Source organism: Dipodomys spectabilis, unplaced genomic scaffold (assembly GCF_019054845.1).
Source record: "Dipodomys spectabilis isolate Male_0828 unplaced genomic scaffold, ASM1905484v1 ptg000018l, whole genome shotgun sequence".
In the NCBI taxonomy this organism is placed as follows: domain Eukaryota; kingdom Metazoa; phylum Chordata; class Mammalia; order Rodentia; family Heteromyidae; genus Dipodomys; species Dipodomys spectabilis.
Window position 1 is genome coordinate 8,867,677 of NW_024870695.1, and position 23,329 is coordinate 8,891,005.

Here is a 23,329-nt window from a genome sequence, read left to right on the forward strand (position 1 = left end):
CAAAAAGTTACCATAGTCCCAAGAGCCTCCCCGCCTCTGCCACCCACTTCTTTGGGCCCCTGGCAAGGACTGTGCCCTGCTCAGATCAACTAGTAGCCCATGTGCTTCCTCGCACCAATTCCTGGGTCATGATACTGAAGCAGGAGACTGAGCTGGGGGTAGGACCTTAGAGGGACATGGGGCACTGGTCTAAAGGCAATATAAAGGGCCTCAGAGAATATAAAGGGCACCGAGACCTTCAGCTGTGTCGCTCTGCACCTGTCCAGCACCATGGTAATGTCAGGTCTGGGGACCATTGTTAGCTACATTCTCCAGAAGCTTGGGGAAGGAGGCTGTCCCCATTAAGGAGTAAAGCTGAGGCAATCTCCTCTGTCATTCTATGGGCAAGACAGCTGCTAAGGTTCCCTGATTTTTGCTTGGGGAGGTGGGGAAAAGGGAAGTTCCTGAGTAAAAAGGGGTTTGAGGGGGGCCTCAGGGGCGTGTGTGTGTGTGTGTGTGTGTGTGTGTGTGTGTGTGTACTTATGGGTATCTTAGGCTGTGAATTATTGGGTGTGCCTGTGTGTCTCATTTACTGTGTGTAACAGCAGCTACTAAATGACCACAATCTTTGGATGTCTGTGATAGTCAATAGTCAAAAGCAAAGCAACAGCCAGTGTGCAGAGGTGCTTAGCAGAGGGAGATGTGGCTGGTAAAGGACAGCAAAGATGGTAAGTACGGATAGCATAAAGAAAGAAAGTAGAATGTAGGGGGTGGGCTGCAGTTTTAAATAGAGGTGTCAGGGTTAGATCCATTTAGAAGGTGAATCTCCAGCGCATGCCTCCGTCACAGCTGGCCAAGCAGATGTCTGGAGGAAGAACTTTCCAGGCAGACAACAGTCTGTCAAGCTGTTGGAGGACAAGCAAGGAAGCAGGAGAGGCGGAAATGTGGTGAGCTAGGAGATGTGGGAAAGGTCAGAGAGGTGAGGGAGCTACTCAGTCCATGTCTTGTGTCTATGGCAATCTATGCCTCGTGTCCAAAGCAGGCCGGGCCTCGGTGCATTTGAACCTCAGAGCTTTGTGGGATCATGTATGGGTATCCAGATGTGCAGCGTTCATCCTGCCTAGGCCTCAGGATGGTTCCTTTATAGGTGCTGGTGACGTCAATCCGTGTTATGTCCCGAGGAAGACACATCCTTGATCTAAGCGCTCTGAGGACCCTGACCTTTTCCACACATTGCTCAGACCCGGTTCAATGGGCCGCGCAGACCTAGGAACCACCCGTATCACGTGACCGACTCCCTTTTGTCTGGCCCGCCCCTTCCAGACCACGGCTCTGCGCTTCTGCGCATGTGCGCTGGCTCTGCCATATCTGCTGCTGCTGCTGTTGCTGCTGCTACAACCTAGGGGTGCTCAAACCCAGGAGTTGCAGTCGCCCCCAGAGCCCAGGACTGCTGGTAGGCTTGGGTACTTGAGCCAGCTCCACAAGTATTTGGAGAAGTTCTTCAATGTCAGGTGTGCAGGCAGAGGACACCAGGGAGGGAGAGGGTGGAGGGAGGACCACCGGGCACCCCCACACCCTACCCCACCGATCTCCACACAGCTCCCCATGACCTCTATATCCACGTGTTCCCTAGCTTGAAGAAGCCCAAAATCCAGAAGAAAACAGTGAACACCAGGAAATACCCCCCATCCAACTCCACAAAACCCCACCACCCACCCAATGCCACAAAATTGCCTCCAAAGAACTTCATGAAACCCAAACCCCGAGGGCTCCAACCATAGGCCTCCCTTCCAGGCCCCAGGTAAGAGAGCCTGGCATTGCTAACAGCTGGTCAAGGCAGTGGGGGGGGGGGGGGGAGCCAGAGGAAGCTCCTGGGGGGCTGAGAAGGGAGGACACAGGGCCCAAGGCCTTCCTTCTCTAGGTTGGTCCCTGGCCTCCTCCAGATGCCTGACTCTGCTGTTACCACCTGACCGCCAACTATTTTATACCATGAGCCCTCCATCCTGTTTTCCTACGAAAACCATAAAGAAAAACAAAAATCCCTGCTGCTTCAGTGACTTCTGTGGCCAATGACAGGATTTGTCCTTCCGTGGGGAAAGGGGACCTACTGTGGAAGGAAAAGACCTCAGTCCAGGGGTGTTCCTGCTTCTCCCAGCAGCCTTATTCTCCCCTCACCCAAATCCATCTCTCCAGGGGTGAAGGGATCTGACCCTGAGGTAGAACAAGTGGGAGAGAGCAGAGGCAAGAAGCCAGTCTCAGCGACCTCAAAGCAGGGGCTTCAGCTAGACCCCACCCCCTTCACCTCCTGCTAAGTTTCTCTACAAAACAGGACCATCTGAGCAGCCATGTTGCCACAGGAACATGTCCACCTGGCCACCTAAACACTCTTAGCCCCACAGTGAACAGAATGGAAAAGGGGAGTGGCCTAGCCCATTCCTGAGCTGTGGCCATCAGAGTACACCTAGGTTCATGTTTAGCAGGTTGCTAAGTCCTGCCTATAGGAAGTATCTATACACTAAGAACTCATGGCCTAAGCCAGAGAAAGTGCTAGAACATCAGACTCCCATTTATGCTCAGTCTCTGTTCTACTAGAACTGGGCTCCATTACAAATCATTCTGGGCTAAGCTTGACCTAGCTGTGGTGTCCTGTAGAGAAGTCTTTTGCCTTTTAGATCCAGGCTATTCACACCCACCAGACAGAAACACCATATTGGCCCTGAGGTCAGTGTAAGGTGTTGAGGCCCAGAAGTGGTTCCTTCATCCACTGAAGCCAGAGCATATGTGGGGGAGAAGCCATTTATTAACCAGAAAGGCCTGTCGCTCACTTCCCTCTGCCTCCATGACTGTTCTTTATCCACAAGAAAGAGAACAGAGAAACTAACTCACTGCCACAACACCCGCCCCATCCCATCCCCATCTATTCAGGGTGCCTGAGAAGGGCATGGGTGGAGAGGCCACAAAGGCCCACTGGGGTTCCTGGGGGTTGGATCTTAAATCTCATCCCTCCACCCCCAGAGCTGCAGTGTGGGATCCATAGACTTGACTCCCAAAGGTGACTGGAATTCAAGGCCACATCCCTTCAGATCTGCTTACATACATCCTGGAGTTCCCTACCTGTCAGGACAGCCCACTCTCTACAAAATTTCTAGAGAACAGCTCTTAGATCATCCTGGGCCTAAGTACCAGAGCCATCCCTGGCTGTTGTCCTTGACTCCAATGCCAAGAGCACTTCAGTATAATGAGTTTTTTACTGCCCAGACATAGGAAAGCATTGCTGGCTACAGTTGGGCATCAGGCCACTGATCAGGAAGACCTAGAGAGGCTGCCACAGCACTGACTAGTGGCTCACTGAGCTTGGAGGTGTCCCTGCCTCCCTGGGGACCGTGGTTTGCCCTCTATGAAGTGAAGCTGATGAATCAGGTGACTCAGATGCCCCTACAGACATTCTGGGACATTTATAGTAGCCCTTTTCCACTTTGCTTCCCCTCCGCATTTCCTGTACCCTTGACCTTCTACCCCCACAGAGACAGCGAGGGGCCATCATTTTGATTTGCTTTATTTAGCACACGTAGGATCAGGGAGCATGCTTTGGTTATAAACCAAGAGTACCAAGGAGAGAGCTGACTTTTCACTGCCACGGAATCACAGGAGACAGGGAGAGATGCTACAAATCCATCGGGCTGAGCCCCCTGTGAGGAGACATGTAAACTGACAGTATGCTGGGCCATCTTTGACCCTTTAGGAAAACTGCCCTGGTCCCCTGTTCTCTCTCCCACACTCCCATTTCAGCCCTGGGAGCTGAAACTTACCTGGGGGCAGCTGTCTGGGAGGCATCCCAACCCCCATAGTCCAGCATGTCCTCCTTTTGTCTTTTCCCATACCTAGAGAGAAGAGGCAGCCAGGGCAAGCATTGTGCTCAGATGCAGCTCACCTGCCTCATACCTCACCTTATGCCCCATACTGCCTGAGGCACACAGGCCCAGGCCACTCAAAGAGACTCTTGAGAGCCATGATGACTCACACCTGTAATCACTGAGATCTGGAAAATGCAGATTCAAGGCCAACTTAACCAAAAAATAAGTCCACTGGGCTCCATCTCCAGCAAAATTCCAACTGGAGCGGTAGCTCAAGGGGTAGAGCACCAGCCATGAATAAGAAAACTGAAGGAGAGCTCAAGGCCCTGAATTCAAACCCCAGTAGCAACACACACACACACACACACACACACACACACACACACACACACTGCTTTCCTAAGAGCAGGCTGGAAGGAAGGAACTAGAGCTAAGAATGGAGTCATGATCACATATTCTGAGTTCCAGGCCTCAGAGGCTGGGATCTCTCTCCCTCTCGCACGTACCTAGGCCGGGTCAGCATGTTGATGTATCTGCGAAGGTCAGTTGCATACTGGGCCATCTGCTCTGGTGTAGCATTGTCACCTGGGTACACAGGCTCCAGGGGGGCTCCCCAGGCACCAAGAAGTGGCTGCAGCAACAGAGCCACACAGGTGGACAGGAATAGCAGGGACAGACAGCGACATGCAGCAGCCATCTGAGGAGCAAAGGGACATTTGCAGATGTTCCTTTGCCAGGAAGAAGGACCTGCTCCTCCCGCCCAGCCCCTAATTGTCATCCATTTCTCCAAACCCAGCCTGGGGGTAAGGGGCAAAACAAGGGATCACCAGCACCTACCACCACCCACAGGGTAGAGGACATGGGATGGATTTGTGAAGCCAAAGACAGAAATCTGTGGCCATGTGGGTCTAGTTCTCCTCCATCCACTTTGCCCAGCTGCAGAGTAAGACAGAAGAAAGGCCTTGGGGCTCTCAAAGGCTCCCAACTCTGCCAAGCACAAACTTCTACCACAGCCCCAGGAGGGCCCCAAGTCCCGGGCAGGCTGAGCACTCACCCTGAGTCCTGAGTGAGTGGGTATTGGGCCAGGCGGGCACTTACTGTAGGCCAGATGGGTCTCCCTGTCCTCAGCAGGGCCCCTTTATAATCCTCAGCCAGCTCCCCCTCCCCCCAGAGTCCCCGCCTCCTGTCAGCCTCTCTCACTCCCCAGCCCCTGCCCACCTCACTATCTCCCTGGTGCCCACAACACCAGCACTGGGGCCAAGGACAGAAGGGGGCCGGGCAGTGTTCACCGTGCCAGATTAATAGCAGAATGAACAAGATTGGGGCACAATAAAAGTCTTCCATGAATCCCTGTCCTCCTCTGGGCACCAGAACCAGTTTGGCTCATGAAGGACAAGATTCTTGGACTTCAGAATAACCTAAAGGTTCTGGTTCTAGCCCTATACAGCCCCTCCTGCCTCCTCAAGTTCAGCCCAAGTCACCAACCAGACTCCCTTAGGGCACAAAGTTGAGGCAGCTGCTCCAGGACTCCAGGGATGAAGGATGGAGGCTCTTGCTTTTCCTGGATGCAACTAGAACAAGTGACAAGAAAGGGACCTTGGGGGCTGGGAAGGTGGCTCAGTGGTAGAGCGCTTGCCTTGCATGCATGAGGCCCTGGGTTCGATTCCTCAGCACCACATAAGCAAAAGAAAAAAGCCGGAAATGGCGCTGTGGCTCAAGTGGTAGAGCGCTAGCCTTGAGCTGAAGAGCTGAGGGACAGCACCCAGGCCCAGAGTTCAGGCCTACAACCAGGCACCCCCCCCCCAAAAAAAAAAAAGAAAAGAAAAGGACCTTGGATCAGACCAGTGAAGAGTGGAGACCCAAGCAGCATGGAGAAACCCATTTGATGAGCATGAAGCATGCAGAGTAAGAGCATGAGGGGTTCACTATGAGGTGCTCACTTCTGGTAGCATTTCGTCTCCCAATCTGGAGCCCCATCCCCGGAGTGTGCCAAAATCCAGCATCATCTGTGATGTCTCAGACCGTCCAAAGTGCTGTCAGTTCAGTGTCACCTCGATGGATCCCCACAACAACCCATTTCACTGACTCAGAAACAAATCTGCTCTGAGATGTGAAGAATCTGACTCCAGGCCACACAGTCTGACCATGGGAGAGCTAAGTTTGAAATAAAGCCATACCCCAAAACTTATACTTCCACACATTGCCTTCATTGTCTGCCTCTTAGCTGTGCTGAGAGGCACTTAGCTCTTGGCTGAGGTACAAGGAGTGTACCTTTGCTCAATAACCCCCCCCCCCATGGCTCATGTCTGCGTGGGATTCCCACCCCACTAACCCTGTCCATACCCCCAGCAGAAGCTTCTGAGGCTTTCTTTTCAACATGCCTACCTAGCCCCAGACCCTTCCCCAGCTCAGGAAGGGGCTGTCCACCTTGATGCCTGAGTAGCCAGCTCAGGACCTCTGTCCCACATCTGGAAGCATCTGTGTGTGGGGGGGGGAAGCATTTGGGGAGTGGAGGGGACAGGCCATCCCTGATACCTCTGAATCTGGAATGGTGCGCTCAGGGTTCCGATAGGCCCAGGCCCAGATCCTATCTCTGCCATTGGCTAGCTGTGTAGACTTGGGAACACAATCCCTTTAGCCACTCTATGTTAAATGTCTATGTTCAATTGATGTGGGCTCATTACATCAATTTGTTAAGTCTCAGTACATCTGGGCACTTCTTAGGCCTGAGTTTTCTATGGTACAAAACAGGGGTGCTTTGCTGTTGGCTGGCATTCAGACCAAGCAGCCTCAGTTTTGGCAGGTAAAGGCTGCAGCTGCCACTAGGGGGTGCCAGGCCCCAGGCCTGGTTGAAAGGGATTGGCCTGGCACAGGTTTAGAACCTGCTGTAACCTGCTCTGCCCACTGGCCATTTCAGGACCCAATTCCACTACACAATTTGTGAACCTGGGGATTTGCTCAAGTGCGAGAGCCATTTTTATACTTCTGTCATGTCACAAAGGTAAACCGCTTTGCCAATGCCCTGCCTAACCCCATGGCCTGTAGACAGGAAAGGGGGTTCTTGCCAGTGCTGGGATAGAGCAAGTGCTATAATAATGAGACAGGGCTGGGTGCTGGTGGCTTCTGCCTGTAATCTCAGCTACACAGGAGGCTGAGATATGAGGATCAAAGTTTGAAGCCAGCCTGAGTAGGAAAGTCTGTGAGACTCTTCTCTCCAATTAACCAGCAAAAAACTGAAAGTGGAGTTGTGGCTCCACTGGTAGAGCACTAGCCTCAAACAAAGACTGGGAAGGTGGCTCAGTGGTAGAGTGCTTGCCTCACATGCATGAGACCCTGGGTTCAATTCCTTAGCACCACATAAACAGAAAAAGCCAGAAGTGGTGCTGTGGCTCAAGTGGTAGAGCGCTAGCCTTGAGCTGAAGAGCTGAGGGACAGCGCCCAGGCCCAGAGTTCAGGCCCCACGACCGGACCCAAAATAAATAAATAAAAATAAACCTCGGAAGTGTACTCATTACCTCACTCATGTAACTGTAACCCTCTGTATAGTATCTTTACAATTAAAATAAATAAATAAACCTCGGAACCAACAAATAATGGTAATAAGACTGTGAGTGGGACACCCCAGAAACACCTGGGCCCCCAGGGTAAATGAAGATTGACGATGGAGCAAAGGGAAAGAGGTCACCTCTCCACACCCAACATGCTTTCAACTCCTTCCTGCTGCTGAGGAAGGAACCAGAAGCAAAATGTGGTGGAAAGTGGAAAAAGCAAAAGAGAGACTAACTTCACCTTCCAAAAAATGGTTTCTGGAAGCTGCCCCCTATCCCCAAAGATGTCTTAAGGCTAAGTAGAAGGAAAAGACTCTGGGGGGGGGGGGGGAGCGCGGGGAGGGATGGGAGCACATGTGGCCTAACACAGAGCATCAGACTCCACACAGGCAGTGACCCAAAACAAGCCCTCCACCTACCCCCTGTGCTCTATCTGAAGGAAGGCTGAAGGGAACACTGGGGAGGATGAATGGGACACACCTGGAGGTCCCTAGCATAAATAATGTCCAAGCAGGGACCTCCCTGGCACCTATGACACCGCCAGCTCTACAGTCCTCTCTCCTTCCAGGGTCATTTAGCTGTAAACTGTCCTGCAAGACCCCCCACCTTCCTAAAAGAGTTGATCTAAGGATGAATGTCAGAGGATTCAGGTTGGAGCCCAGCATAAACAACCATAAGCTTGTTTGTTTGTTTTGGTGTCAGTCCTGGGACTTGAACTCAGGGCCTGGGCTCCATCTTTGAGCTTTTATGCTCAAGGCTAGTGTTCTACCACTTGAGCTACAGCACCACTTCTGGCTTTTGTTGGTGATATGAATGTTGGAGAAGTTGGAGATCAGAATGTCACAGATTTTCCTTCCTTGGCTGGCTTTGAACCACAATCCTCAGATCTGAGCCTCGTGAGTAGTTAGGATTACAGGCGGCAACGCTGGGGCCCTACTGCAACTTTAGACCTCAGTGTCTAGCGTGGTTCAATCAAGGTGGGGACACCCGTGCTGAGGCAAAGAGGCTTTGATGCCCCTATTGCCCCTCTCACTCAGGGGATAGGGGACCTGAGATAGCATCTGCCTCCTTTGCCACCTCACCCCTCACCCCCCCCCCCCCAGTGGCTCTTTCTCCACCACCCCACTCCACCTTAACCTCCGGCCTAATAACAGCTTCTCAGGGAGCCTCCTTTTGCCATTTTCTTGTCTTTACCTTGGTGGAGCTGGGCAGCTCCATCCCCAGCTACCCTCTGAGACTGCCCTAGCTAGCTCCCTTCCTGACCTTTCACAAACTTTCATCTACCACCTCCCGCCTCCCAAGGCCTAGAGTTCCCACCATTGGGTCCTTTGTCTAGTGTCTTGTCGGGGTGCTGTCCAGCTCCAGGCTATGAGCAGAGGGAGCCCCTCTCCCAGGCCCCACCTAGTACTGGGCACCTTTTGTTGTTTCTCTGGCTCTGCTGAACCCGCCACGCAAGAGAAGGGAAAGGAAATACAAATGCACACATTGTGCTTTGTGAAATTTGCTCTTTATTTGAGGGTCAGGGAGCATCACCACATCCCTCCAGTCCTGGGGCAGAGGAGTGCAGGGCATGCAGAAATAGGGTCTCCATCCTGAACCAGATACACCAATGATCAGTGTGGTTCGCACATCTCTCAGAAGGCTCAGGGGTTCTTTACCACGGGTAAGCACCTTCTGGCCTGCTCGAAGAACAGGAAAGAATTAGATTTGGGGAGATGAAGCTGGGAGAAGTGGTGAGTGAAGGCGCCAGGGCGGGGTTCCGTGAGCCAGGCCCCTCCAGGGCCCAGCGTGTGTGCTCAGTCGTGGGGAATGGAGGGGAGCGCCCTGGCAGGATGGTCGCTGGAGAGCAGTCTGGAGATGGGAGCATCCAGGCTGTCGCGTTTCCCATACCTGGGGGCGGGGCCAGAAATGGGCGTGGTTAGATCCTAGATTGAGTGGGCGGGGCCCCAGCCGCGCAGGGTTCCCTCCACCACCACCACCCCCCACCCCCCACCCCGGGGCGCATGCGCTCAGCTCACCGCTGCCGGGTGACCAGGTTGAGGTAGTGGCGCAGGTAGGTGTAGTAGCGGTTCAGGTCCTCGGGGGAGGCGTCTTCGCCAGGAGCTTCGGGTTTGGCGGGGTAGGCTTCGACCAGCGCCCCCAAGCAGGCGAGCAGGGCCAGCAGCACTGTGGCCCTGGCAGACCACGGCCTGCGCACTGTCACCATCTGGGAAGGGGACGGTGGAGCGGGGGTCATCCTGAGTCTCGACCCTCCACAGTGGGAGCCTGCGGTTGCCAGCCGCTCAAATTGGGTTCAGGCTCCCATGGCCTTTCTGGGGCTGGTACCCCACCTGCCACAGCCTCGCTGTACATTCTGGGGCACCAGATGGGGCACCATCTCTGGCCTCAGTTTCTTCATCTGTCAGAGAGTCCATAGCCTCCATTCCCAGCCTTCCCACTTCCACTCCAGCCCAAAGGGATAGTTGAAGATTACCTTGACCACCATGCTCCTGGATTTCTTCCCACCTCTAGTGGCCCCCTTCCTCTCCACCTCCCTGCTCCTCAGCCCCAGTTCCCCCACAAATGCCGGCCTCAGTTTCCCCCACAAAATAGCTCCGTATCAGACCATTCCCAAGTCCTCAGTCACTCACAGCGGACAGCTCCCGAAGGAAGATGAGCAGGAGGTGGAAGGCAGGGCAGTGTGGAGGGCTGGGTCCCTGCAGGTCGGACTGAGGCCTCTGTCAGCACTGTCCCTTCTTTCGGGCTTATATCCCCTGGCCTAGAAAGGGAGGGGGAGTCCAGGGGGGAGGGGAGCCAGCAGGGAGGGCCCTTCCTCCTCCCTCCCTCCCTCCACCCCTAACCATCGCTGAGTTTCCTCCAGCTAGTACGTGATGTCTCGCCATGCAGGTGCAGAGAAGGCAGCCGCCTCACTCAGCTGACTCAAGGTCCCACAGGCCCCCCATAGTCCCCCCAGTTGCAGGTCTAGCCACCTAAGGAAGCCTTTGGATCCAGACTCTAGGGGCATCTCCTAGAAAGATGTAATTACATCCTTCCTAGCAGGTCCCTAGGTGGGAGTGGGGGGTGGGGGGGCACAGCAAGGTCAAAACTTGTCTCCAGCCAGCAGGACCTGGAACAGCTGTTTCCAGAGACTATGGTTTGTATCTTCTCCTTAATGCCTTGGAGAAGGGCCCAGGAATGACAGGACCTGGCGGTGGGGATGGCTTTCTACTGGAGGCAGGGATAGGAGAGTATGACTTGGCTCCTGACCTTCTATGATGTTATGATGTCCTGGGGAGAAGATTCTCTGGACACCATTATATTCTCTCTCCATTAAGAACTGGGGAGAGGGAGACCCAGCACTTGGGAATTGGAGGTAGGTTGGGAATTGGGGGGCGGGGGAGTTTGGGCTACATACAGAGACTGTATCTCAAAAGAAAAAAAATTGCCAGGCACTGGTGGCTCATTCCTGTAATCCTCACTACTCAGGAGACTGAGATCCGAGGACTGAGGTTCAAAGCCAGCCCAGACAGAAAAGTCCCCATGACACTCTTCAATTAATCACTCAAAAACCAGAAGTGGCACTGTGGCTCAATTGGTAGAACTCTAGCCTTGAGCACAAAGAGGCTCAGGGACAGTGCCTAGGCCCTGAGTTCAAGCCCCACAACCACAATAAAAAAGTAAAAAAAAATTAAAAAGGTGATGGAGGAGAAGGAAGGCAGAAGGCAGTCCAATCTCCAGAAGCAGCTGAATGGGCCACCTGTGCATCCAGCCTGGCAATTACAGATCCTGATCCAGCCACATATGCCTGCAGTAGAGCTCCTTCCCCTATCTAGGTTTCATTCAGAGGGCACTGGTGTCTTCTGTAACTGTATCAGCCTGTGACAGCCTCTATTGGGCTCTGGGGCCAAGACATACTCCCAGGGACTCAAAAGGAAAGAGAAGGGGAGTAACACTTGTTAGGCATCTACAGTGTTCTTAGTAGTCCCATCTCCTACCCAACAAAGCCATGAGAACATGGAAGCACTGAGAGATCAGTCATGATGCGAACAGGAAATAGAAGGTGGCTATACCCCCAGAAAGAGGCACTGTCAATCCTGAAGATAGACAAACTCCCCTCCTGGCATGGACCTGGAGCTTCAGAGTTAGTGTAGGAGCAGGGGATAGGAGGCTAAGTCAGGTGCCACCACCCACTCTGACAGACCAGTAGGAGAAGGACCCCAGAGTGCCAACCCCTTCAGAACCTCCTCACCTCACCAGAAAGAAAGAGAGTTCTGGAAAGTCTCCCATAAAGCTCTTTCCAGTTCCATCTTCCTCATCTGGCCAGAGCCTACACAGCTTCCTGCCCCAGGATGCAGAAGGAGCCATCTTGCCCAAGCCCCTAGTTCAGGGCGAGCACTTCCACCTTCTAGGACAGATGGCCCTCAGTGCTATTTTTAGAGCTCTCCTGAGATGAAGAGTCCAGGGCTCCCTCAATCACCTTTTTATGGGTTCAATCATCTGCATTCTCAGGAAATGTATCCTTATCAGCCAGTCAGGATCTGTGTCCCCACCACTACAACCCAAGAAATACCTGGGTATCTTGCTGAGCAAAGACAGAGAGAATATGGGGACAAAGGAACACAGACCCCATCCTTGGAGGGAGGAGAAAAGTCATTCTTCTTAGGGATCCTGTGTGTCTGAGGAATAAGGCACAGCGCTAGCCTCAGGAACCCCAGTCTCAGTAGAAACATGACTGCATCCTTGGGCAGCACTCCCTGTTTTAGGAAATCTCAGAACAGATACATAAAGATAAGCTTCTGTCTTGGTTGGAGAAGAAATGATAGGAGTAAAAGAATTCCACATCACCATGGAAAGGTAAGAAATAATGTCCACACCGGAACACCAGAGCTGTGAGGGCAGCTGGGTCCCTAGAGATCAGGGCCTGCACAAGGACTCTGAAAGCTAAAAAGGACAAAGATGCCAGGTGCCAGTGGCACACGCCTGTAATCCTAGCTACTCCGGAGGCTGAGATCTGAGGATTATGGTTCAAAGCCAGCCCCAGCAGGAAAATCTCTTATCTCCAGTTAATCACCAGAAAACCAGAAGTGACACATTGGCTCAAGACGTAAAGTGCGCTTTCCTTGAGCTGCAGAGCTGATAGACAATGCCCAGGCCCAGAGTTCGAGCCCCACAGCCAACAACAACAAAAAACAGGAAAAACATGAGGGAGGGGATCAGCAGTAGCCAGGAAAATAAGAGGTGTTTCTGGTATAATAACCCTAAATAAAAAGAGGTGAAGGACACCAGACACTGTTTGCTCACATTTGTAATCCTAAACATGCAGTAACTGAAATCTGGGGGTCCCAGTTCAAAGCTAGCCTGGGCAGACAAACTGAGAGACATTTAGTGCCAATTACCTAGAAAAAAATAAACTGGATGTGGTAGAGCACTAGCCTTGAGTGAAAAAGCCAAGCAAAGGCTGAGGCTCTGAGTTCAAGCCCCAGTACTGGCACAGATTCCCTAAGAGAGATGCACACAGGAAATCCATCGCCCCTAGGCCCCTTTGATCCCCAAGCCTTGTGATACGGGGTCTGAGGACAGATGACAGAAGAGAAGGAAGTACGGAGATGCTAAAAGCATGGGGAAGGCCTAGATTCAGTGTACAATCCCTAAAGAATTCACTTCCATGTTTAGCTTCAGCATAAAAGTAAACAGGAATACAGATGGCCCCTCAGTGTGGACCAGGAGCCAGATCCCCACCCCTTCCCAAGCTTAGCCTATCCATCATGGCCCCCTCCCTCCAGTTCTACTCCCCAATTATTGGGTACACTGATGGTTTCATTAATCACCATCTTCTCCTGGAAGATTTTATTAATTTGTTGATTAGTAGGGAGGACGTCTGAGCTCTGAATCAATGAGTTCCGCAGCTCCCATCCACACGCCCACCAGTACCATTGACCTATGACTCAGTGGTTGCGAGACATGTCTGGGAGCTGGCCAGGGGAGGGAGGGTTGCTGACATCTGTGAGGGGGGAAACTTTATCACCAAAAGTTACTGTGAACTGGTGACCAGAGACCTACCCAACAACTTGTCCTCAATGGGTAGAGGGACAGAATCACTGGAGTTAGTTAGGTATTAGTGGCTCACACCTATAATCCTAGCTACTCAAGAGGCTGAGATATTAGGATCATGGTTCAAAGCAAACCTGGGAAGAAAAATCTATGAGAATCTTACATCCAGTTAGCCAGCAAAAATCCAGAGGTGGAGGTATGGCTCAAGTGGTAGGGGTCCAGCCTTAAGTGGAAAAGCCAAGCAAGAGTGCAAGGCCTGGAGTTCAAACCCTAGTATGGAGCACAAATTAAATAAGCAGTGCACACGTGTACACGCATGCACACACATGCATGTGCACGCACGCACACACACACACAAAGGGTTGTGGTTGTCTAGCAAATACAATGCCTTGAGTTCAAGCCCTGGTTTATTTTGTACTGAGCACAAATATCCTCTGGCTTAACTATGTTCTGGTTCTTGGCACAGCACTGAGAAATGAACTCCTCCCTCTACAGTGTTATTAGCCACCTTCAAAGAGACTTACTTCCATGAGCACTATGAGGAGGGCATGTGGGACTATGGATGAGTGCATGAGGTCCAGAGTTGCTGCCCATGCCATACTGCACCATGGATTGTGGTTAAAGCTGGCAGGTGATTTTAAGAGATAGCGATGTTGCCTGTAATTCTAGCTACTCAAAAGGCTGAGATCTAAAGACTGCAGCTCAAAGCCAGGAAAGTCTGTTAGACTCTTATTTCCAATTAACAACAACAAAAAAAGCTGGAAGTAGAGCTGGTAGAGTGCTAGGCTTGAGCAAAAAAGCTCAGGGATAGCATGCAAACCCTTCATCCAAGTCCCAGAACTGGCATACACAAAAAAGACAGTGATTGCAAGAAAGAAGCTCTACTGTTAATGGTAGGAATTTTCCCTTAGCCCACTGCGCCACACTGCTGGTCCTTCTGTAAAGCAGAGAGGCAGATACAAGTGGCATGGTGCCTGCCCAAAGCTCAGGCTTCTCTCTAGGACAAGGAGCAGCAAACTCTCTGTAAAGAACCAGACTTTAAGCCATGTGGATCACACAGTCTGCTCTGTTCCTCCAGCTACTCTGCTCTATGGCCATTGGAGATTGAAGTAGCCACAGAAATCTACCAACAATTGAGTAAGCAGGGTGGTGCGTCAACAAAACTTTCATTATGGACATTGAATTTTACGGAAGTAGCACTGTGATTCAAGTGGTAGAATACTAGCCTTGAGTACAAAGTGGCTCAGGGACAGTGCCCAGGCCCTGAGTTCAAAACCCAGGATTGGAAAAAAGAAAAAGTTTGAGCTGGGTGCCAATGGCTCATGCCTGTAATCCTAGCTACTCAGGAGGCTGAGATCTGAGGATCATGGTTCAAAATCAGTCTCTGCAGGAAAGTCCATGAGACTCTTATCTCCAATAAACCACTAGAAAACTGGAAGTGGTTCTGTGGCTCAAGCGGTAGAGCACTCACCTTGAACTGAAGACCTGAGGAACAGTGCCCAAGCCCAGAGTTCAAGCCCCATGACCAATGGGAAAAAAAAAGTTTGAGGCCAATCTGGGCTATGTAGTGAGACCCTGTCAGAAAGAAAGAGAGCAAGCCGGGCACTGGTGGCTCACGCCTGTAATCCTAGCTACTCAGGAGGCTGAGATCTGAGGATCGCGGTTCAAAGCCAGCCCGGGCAGGAAAGACTGTGAGACTCCTATCTCCAATAAACCACCAGAAATCTGGAAGTGGCGCTGTAGCTCAAGTGGTAGAGCGCTCGCCTTGAGCTGAAGAGCTGAGGGACAGCTCCCAGGCCCAGAGTTCAAGCCCCACGACCGACCAAAAAAAAAAAAGAAAGAGAGCAAGTGGGAGGAGAAAGGGAAAGAAAGGGGAAGAAAAGAAAAAAAAGCATTTGACAAAAATTCAACATCCACTCACAAGTAAAAAACAAAACTCTTAGCCAACCCAGAACAGAAGGGCTCTCCCTCAACCTGATAAAGGCACTACAAAAAATGAAGATCTAGGGGCTGGGAAGGTGGCTCAGTGGTAGAGCGCTTGCCTTGCATGCCTGAGGCCCTGGGTTCGATTCCTCAGCACACATAAGCAAAAAGAAAAAAGCCGGAAGTGGTGCTGTGGCTCAAGTGGTACAGCGCTAGCCTTGAGCTGAAGAGCTGAGGGACAGTGCCCAGGCCCAGAGTTTAGGCCCCATGACTGGACCCAAAAAAAAATGAACATCTAACCTCATATTTAGTGGTAGATGATCAAATATTTTTAATATTTTTATTGTAAAAATAGTGTACAGAGGGGTTACAATTACATGAGTAAGGTAATGAGTACATTTCCTATCAAGCATTGTTACCTCCTCCTTTGATTTTCCCCTACCATCCCTTCCCTCCCCACCTCCCCAACTCCTCCCTGCCCCCCACCCAATCAAATATTTTTCCCTTGAGATTGGGAAAAAACAGTCATATCCAGTTTTATCATTCCTACAAAACATCACACTGGAAACTGTAGCCAAGGGAATAAGATAAGAAAAGGTAATAAAGGACCTCTAAATTGAAAAGAAATTTTAAAGCTGGGTGTTGTAACCTTTAGCTACTCGAGAGACTAAGATCTGAGGATCATGGTTCAAAGCCAGCCTGGGCAGGAAAGTCCATGAGACTCTTATCTCCAATTAACCACCAGAAAATTGGAAGTGGCACTGTAGCTCAAGTGGTATTGTGCTTGTCTTGAACTGAAGAGCTGAGGGACAGTGCCCAGGCCCAGAGTTCAAGTCCTGCGACCAACAAAAAAAAAAAAAGAAAGAAAGAAAGAAAAGAAAAGAAAGAAAAAAAAAATTCTAAAACACCCTTAATTATAAATGACATGATTGGCTCCATAGAGCATATCAATCCAAAAAGAGCTAGGTGCTGGTGGCTCACACCTGTAATCCAACTACTTAGGAAGTCAAGGTCTGAGGATTGAGGTGTGAAGTCAGCCCAGGCAGGAAAGTCTGTAAGATTCTGATCTCCAATTAATCACCAAAAAAAAAGCTAAAGTGGAACTGTGACTCAAGTAGTAGAGCATTAGCCTTGAGGAAAAAAAAAAAAAAAAAAGCTCAGGGATAGTACTCAAGCCCTGAATTCAAGCCACAGGACTGGCACACACATACACATAGACATACACACACACACACTCATACACGCATACTTGCACACAGAAAAAGCTATAAACTCCTAAAATTGAAAAAAAAAACCCAATAATTATACAATGCAATTATAATTCAATTTAAAATTGGTTTCTATTATAATTAAAACTTTTGCTCTGTGAAAGACATAATTAGGTGATTCTTGACTTTTCCTAGGTGCCACAACCTCAAGAAGCTGAGACCGCTGGGTGCTGGTGGCTCATACCTGTAATCCTAGCTACCACGATCTGAGGATCATGGTTCAAAGCCAGCTCTGGCAGGAAAATCCATGAGACTCTTACCTCCAATAAACCATCAGAAAACCGGAAGTGGTGCTGTGGCTCCAGTGGTAGAGTGCTAGCCTTGAGCTGAAGAGCTGAGGGACAGACCCAGGCCCAGAGTTCAAGGCCCATGACTGACACAAGAAGAAGAAGAAGAAGAAGAAGAAGAAGAAGAAGAAGAAGAAGAAGAAGAAGAAGAAGAAGAAGAGGGGGAGGGAGAGGGGACGGAGGGGAGGGGGGAGGAGGGGGAGGAAGGGGAGGAGGAGGAGGGGGAGGAGGGGGAGGAGGGAGGCCCATCAGCAGCAGCAGCAGCAGCTGAACCCTAGAAGACCACAGTTCAAAGTCAACCCAGGCAGAAAAGAGAAACTATACTGGAGGTATGGCTCAAGTGGTAAAATACCAGCCATGAGTGAGCAATCTGAGCAAGAATATGAGGCCATGGGGGGTGGTAGGGGGGAGGTAGGGAAGGGATGTGAAGGGTAAACAAAGGAGGAGGCTGCAGTGCTTGATAAGAAATGTACACATTAGCCAGGCGCTGGTGGCTCACGCCTGTAATCCTAGCTACTCAGGAGGCTGAGATCTGAGGATCGTGGTTCAAAGCCAGCCCAGGCAGGAGAGACCGTGAGACTCCTATCTCCAATAAACTACCAGAAAACCGGAAGTGGCGCTATAGCTCAAGTGGTAGAGCACTCGCCTTGAGCTGAAGAGCTGAGGGACAGTGCCCAGGCCCAGAGTTCAAGCCCCACGACCGACAAAAAAAAAAAAAGAAATGTACGCATTATCCTGCCCATGTAATTGTAACCCCTCTGTACAGTATGTTCACAAACAAAAAAAAATTAAATTAAAAAAAAAAAAGAATATGAGGCCCTGAATTCAAGCCCTGGAACCAGCACAGAAACAGACACAGAAAGAGAGAGAAAAGAAGAGAGAGACAGAGACAGAGATGGAGACAGAGAATAAAAGGACTAGTAACAGACTAAAAGAAAGTGATCGCAAATGATATATTCAACGACTTTACAGAACTCTAGGAATTTTAACAACATGAAAGTCAATAAGCCAACTTTAAGAAAGAAATGATCAAAAGATATAAATCAATCCCCACAAATAAGAGTGGCAATTGAGAACACGAATAAAGGGCTGGGAATGTGACTTAGTGGTAGAGTACCTGGCTAACACCATGAAGCCCTTGGTTTGATTCCTCCTCAGTACCACATAAATAGAAAAAGCCAGAGGGGTGCTCTGGCTCAAGTGGTAAGGTTGCTAGTCTTGAGCAAAAAAGCTCAGGGACTGTGCCCAGGCACTGTGTTGAAGCCCCAGGACTGGGAAAAAAAAAAATATGGTCAATATTATGAGACATTAGAGCAATGCAAACTCAATGCATGAAGTGTCTATCAGCCAGAAATGCTACGTCAGTATATTTATTATACAAAAATCAATATATCTGTCTACATAGCAGACTGTGTAGGAAGGCCTGTGACAGATCTGTTATAATTGCTAAGCTGACCACAACCAAATATCTTCCTTAGACAGCCACATGTCTGGCACATCCACAAATTGGGATAATTGCTGCTCGGTAATAAAAAGGGATGAACTATTGATACACAGAATAATTGGATTTGTCTCAAAGGCATTAAGCTGAGCATACAAAGCCTGCCTCAGACGTTACATTCTGTATAGTTTCATTTACATGACATTCTCAAGAAGATACAACTACAGTGGTAAAGAGCAGATTAGTAACGGTCAAAAAATCAGGGGTGGGAAACTAGGCTCACGCCTGTAATCTTAGGTACTCAGGAGGCTGAGATCTGAGAACCACAGTTTGAAGCCAGCTCAAGCAGGAAGATCCAGGAGACTCTTATCTCCAATTAACCATCAAAAAAAAAATCTGGAACTGGAGCTGTGATTTAAATGGTAGAGCACTAGCCTTGAGTAAAAAGGCTCAAGCCCTGAGTTCAAGTCCCAAGATCAGCACACACACACACACACACACACACACACACACACACACACACACACACACGTCATGGGACTATTGTTCTCTATCTGACTACAGTGGTGGTTATAAGAATTACTATTGGGGCTGGGAAGTTGGCTCAGTGGTAGAGCGCTTGCCTTGCATGCCTGAGGCCCTGGGTTGGATTCCTCAACACCACATAAGCAAAAAGAAAAAAGCCAGAAGTGGCGCTGTGGCTCAAGTGGTAGAGAGCTAGCCTTGAGCTGAAGAGCTGAGGGACAGTGCCCAGGCCCAGAGTTCAAGCCCCATGATAGGACCCCCCCCCCCCCAAAAAAAAAAAAAAGGAATTACTATTGCCAGGCTCCTGTGACTCACACCTGTAATCCTAGCTACACAGGAGGCTGAGATCTGAGGATCATCATTTGAAGCCAGCCCAGGCAGAAAAGTTCTGTGAAACACCTATCTCCAATTAATCATCCAAAAAATGGAAGTAGAGCTGTGGTTCAAAGAAGTAGGGAACTAGCCTTGAGCAAAAAGAGCTCAGGGACAGCGATCACGCTCTAAGTTCAAGTCTCATGACCAGAAAAAAAAAAAAAAGAATTATTACCTATGAAAAAAATCATAGCGGGGCTGGGAAGGTAGCTCAGTGGTAGAGCGCTTGCCCTGCATGCATGAGGCCCTGGGTTCGATTCCTCAGCACTACATAAGCAAAAAGAAAAAAGCCGGACGTGGCGCTGTGGCTCAAGTGGTAGAGCGCTAGCCTTGAGCTGAAGAGCTGAGGGACAGCGCCCAGGCCCAGAGTTCATGCCCCATGACCGGACCCAAAAAAAAAAAAAAGTGTCACGGACTTTACTGCCTGGACTGACTTGGAATCTTGATCCTCAGATCTTAGCCTCCCAAGTAGCTAGGATAGGGGCTGGGAAGGTGGCTCAGTGGTAGAGTGCTTGCCTTGCATTCATGAGGCCCTGGGTTCGATTCCTCAGCACCACATAAGCAGAAAAAGCTGGAAGTGGTGCTGTGGCTCAAGTGGTAGAGTACTAGTCTTGAGCTGAAGAGCTGAGGGACAGTGCCCAGGCCCAGAGTTCAGGCACCATGACTGGCAAAAAAAAAAAGAATAAAACCAAGTAGCTAGGATTAGAGGTGTGAGCCACCAGTGCCCAGTGCATTAAATATTTTTGAGGTAGGGTTTTGCTCTATGCCTGAGCTAATCTTGCCAGTGATCCTTCTACTTTTCTGCTATTCTGTGTCCCTATAGTTGACAGACACACATAGGGGTTACTTAAAGACCTCTGACTTTGGTCCAGCACAGCACTTCATGCCTATCATACCTGCTATCTAGGAGATGAAGATGAGGAGGATCTTAGTTTGAGGCCAGCCCAGACAAAATGTTCAAGAGACCACTTCTCAAGCAATAGTGGGGTATGATAGTATATACCTGTCATTTCAGCTACTCCAGGAACCATAGGAAGAAGGCTTGAAGTATGAGGGTGGCTCAACAAAACACAAGAAAAAAAAACCTTAAAAAAAGTTTAGGAGTATGGTTCAAGTAGTAGAGTACCTGCTTAGCCAGCTAAAACCCTTAAGTTCAAACCTTAGTACAACCATAAAACAGAAAAGCTCTACCTACACTGAGGTCTGAGTCCTCCATGAGTCATACCCAGGAACAGAAGGAAGGTGATACACATTCTCCCATAGCACAGAGGTGGAAGGTTGGGGGAGGGCAAGAGAAGCGGAAAAGAGATGGGAGGGGAGAGGAGGACAGGCAGATGGGTGGGTACCTGAGTATAGGCTACACATCCAAACTCAAGAACACTCTCTAGAACCAAACAAAGCCTGCTTCAAAGCCTGATTGAGAAGGTGGCTCAGTGGTAGAGTGTTTGCCTTGCATGCATGAGGCCCTGAGTTCAATTCCTCAGCACCACATAAGCAGAAAAAGCCGCAAGTGGTGCTGTGGCTCAAGTGGTAGATCACTAGCCTTGAGCTGAAGAGCTGAGGGACAGTGCCTAGACCCAGAGTTGAGGCCCCATGACTGACAAAAAAAAAAGCCTGATTCAGTTTCTTCCTGGGGCTTGGATCTGAGAATGTTGTTTCATCCAGAACTCCAGTTTTGTCATCTGTGAAAAGGAAACGATCAAAGCTGGGCACTGGTAGCTTACACCTGTAATCCTAGCTACTCAGGAGACAGATCTGATAACAGTTCTAAAGCCAGGTCAGGCAGAAAAGTCGGTGAGACTCTTATCTCTAATAAACCACCAGAAAACCGGAAGTGGCACTGGGGCTCAAGTGGTAGAGTGCTAGCCTTGAGCTAAAGGGCTCAGGGAAGCTCCCAGGCCCAGAGTTCAAGTCCCATGACTGACAACAACAACAACAAAAAGTAAATGATCAAAGCACCATGACCAGTGAGGATAGGCCAGCACTGTCCCAGGGTATTATAAGTATCCATAGTGCACTACGTTATTGTTTGCAATAAAGAGATTGATGTGAAAAGAGGTTTATGAACATGTTCTGTGAGAGCCAGTTGAAAAGCCAGCTGTAACAAGTGAGATGTAGGCCACTCGCTCTTTCTTTCTGCATATCTATAGTTTATATGTTCCATGCCTCTAGCCTTGCCTTTTGTCTGCACAGGCTGGCCTCTAGCTATGATCCTCTGGATCTCAACCTCTTCTTTCTTTTTTTTCTTTTCTTTTTTTTTTTTTTTTGTCGGTTGTGGGGCTTGAACTCTGGGCTTGGGCGCTGTCCCAGTGCTCTTCAGCTCAAGGCGAGTGCTCTACCACTTGAGCCACAGAGCCACTTCTGGTTTTCTAGTGGTTTATTGGAAATAAGAGTCTCATGGACTTTCCTGCCCGGGCTGGCTTTGAACCACGATCCTCAGATCTCAGCCTCCTGAGTAGCTAGGATTTCAGGCGTGAGCCACCGTCGCCTGGCTTTCAACCTCTTCTTGAGTAGCCAGGATGATCAGCATGAGCCAGTAGCACCCACTTATTTTTTTATGTTTTTATTTCTCCACAGGAGATACACATTTCTTGAATAATTAAAAGTAAGTAGGGGACAGGGGGAAAAAGAAAAAAAAATAAAATAAGGAAGTGGCACTGTGGCTCAAGTGGTAGAACGCTCACTTTGAGCTGAAGAGCAGAGGAACAGTGTCCAGGCCCAGAGTTCAAGCCCCATGACCGACAATAATAATCATAATCATAATAAATAAAAATAAAAATAAAGTTGAACAGAATAGCAGGACAGAAGCCCATGATGGCTGGCCACCACCTGCCACTTGGCTCAATCTTGGACTGTCTTTAGAACATGACCTTCAACTAATTAGAAATTCTTCCAGCCTGCCAGCCATTTCCCCACACCTCACTAAGTCCACAGTGTCAGGAGAGATTTTGCTGTGGGCCTTGCTTAAGTCCAGACATAAGAGTGTGTGCAGCTCCCCACCTCTAGCCCAGTAATTCCCTCAGCACCAAAAACCACATCAGCTCAGGGTGATCCATCTAAGTTGTGTCTTTTCTTATTTTTTGTACTTTTTTTTTTTTTTTTGCTGGTCATGGGGCCTGAACTCTGGGGTTGGGTGCTGTCATTCAGCTCTTCAGCTCAAGGCTAGTGCTCTATCACATGAGCCACAGAGCCACTTGTGGTTTTTTTCTGCTTATATGGTGCTGAGTAATCAAACCCAGGGCCTCATGCATGCAAGGCAAGTGCTCTACCACGGAGCCACATTCCCAGCCCTTTTTGTACATTTTTATGAGCATACATTAGTGGTGGGGGGCTCTCTGTGACATTTCCATCCATGTGCACAGTGTGCATCCTGATCATCTTCATCCTCTCTATCAGCTTCTTCTCCATATACCTACAAACATAAGGTAGTGGAGAGGTTATGGATTCTTAAGTCAGACCACTCTGGGTTTGAATTCTACATGTGTGACTTAGGGAAAGTTGTATCCTCTTTGAGCCTCGCTGTCAAAACTAGCCCCAGACTTTGTGTGTGTGTGTGTGTGTGTGTGTGTGTGTGTGTGTGTGTGTGTTTGCCAGAGCTGGGTTTGAACTCAGGGCCTGGGTGCTGTCCCTGAGGTTTTGTGCTAAAGGCAAGCACTCTATCACTTGAGCCACAGCTCCACTTTCTACTTTTTGCTGCTTCATTAAAGATAAGAGTCGGGTTAGGAAGGTGGCTCAGTGGTGGAGCGCTTGCCTTGCATGCACAAGACCCTAGGTTCAATTCCTCTGCACCACATAAGCAGAAAAAAACCACAAGCGGCGCTGTGGCTCAAGTGGTAGAGCACTAGCCTTGAGCTGAAGAACTGAGGGATAGTGCCCAGGCCCAGAATTCAAGACCCACAACCCAAGAAAAGAAAAAAGATAAGAGTCTCACAAACTTTTCTGCCAAGCCATAATCCTCATCTCAGCCTCCCAAGTAGCTAGACTTACAGGCATGAACTACCAGGAATTGGCTGGAGTTCCTATTTTTATGCTCCAGGACCTAGAACCAAAGGGGACCCCCACTCTACCACACCCCATCCCATCTTTTCCCATCTCCCAGGAT

The 23,329-nt window shown here is 49.7% G+C and overlaps 2 protein-coding genes across 2 annotated transcripts; both read right to left on the reverse strand.

The window, feature by feature from the left end:
* Positions 1 to 2,896: 2,896 nt before the first annotated feature.
* Ppy (pancreatic polypeptide) lies at positions 2,897 to 4,530 on the reverse strand. Its single transcript, XM_042674191.1, has 3 exons — positions 4,340 to 4,530; positions 3,789 to 3,860; positions 2,897 to 2,909 (listed from the first exon to the last, which is right to left on the reverse strand). Exons 1-3 carry the CDS (start codon positions 4,528 to 4,530, stop codon positions 2,897 to 2,899), a joined length of 276 nt encoding a protein of 91 aa, XP_042530125.1.
* A 4,451-nt stretch (positions 4,531 to 8,981) lies between these two features.
* Pyy (peptide YY) lies at positions 8,982 to 10,129 on the reverse strand. The gene is made up of 3 exons (XM_042674091.1): positions 10,012 to 10,129; positions 9,400 to 9,587; positions 8,982 to 9,271 (listed from the first exon to the last, which is right to left on the reverse strand). The coding sequence occupies exons 2-3, from the start codon at positions 9,585 to 9,587 to the stop codon at positions 9,178 to 9,180; spliced, it is 282 nt and encodes a 93-aa protein (XP_042530025.1). The 5' UTR covers positions 10,012 to 10,129; the 3' UTR covers positions 8,982 to 9,177.
* Between the last annotated feature and the right edge of the window lie 13,200 nt (positions 10,130 to 23,329).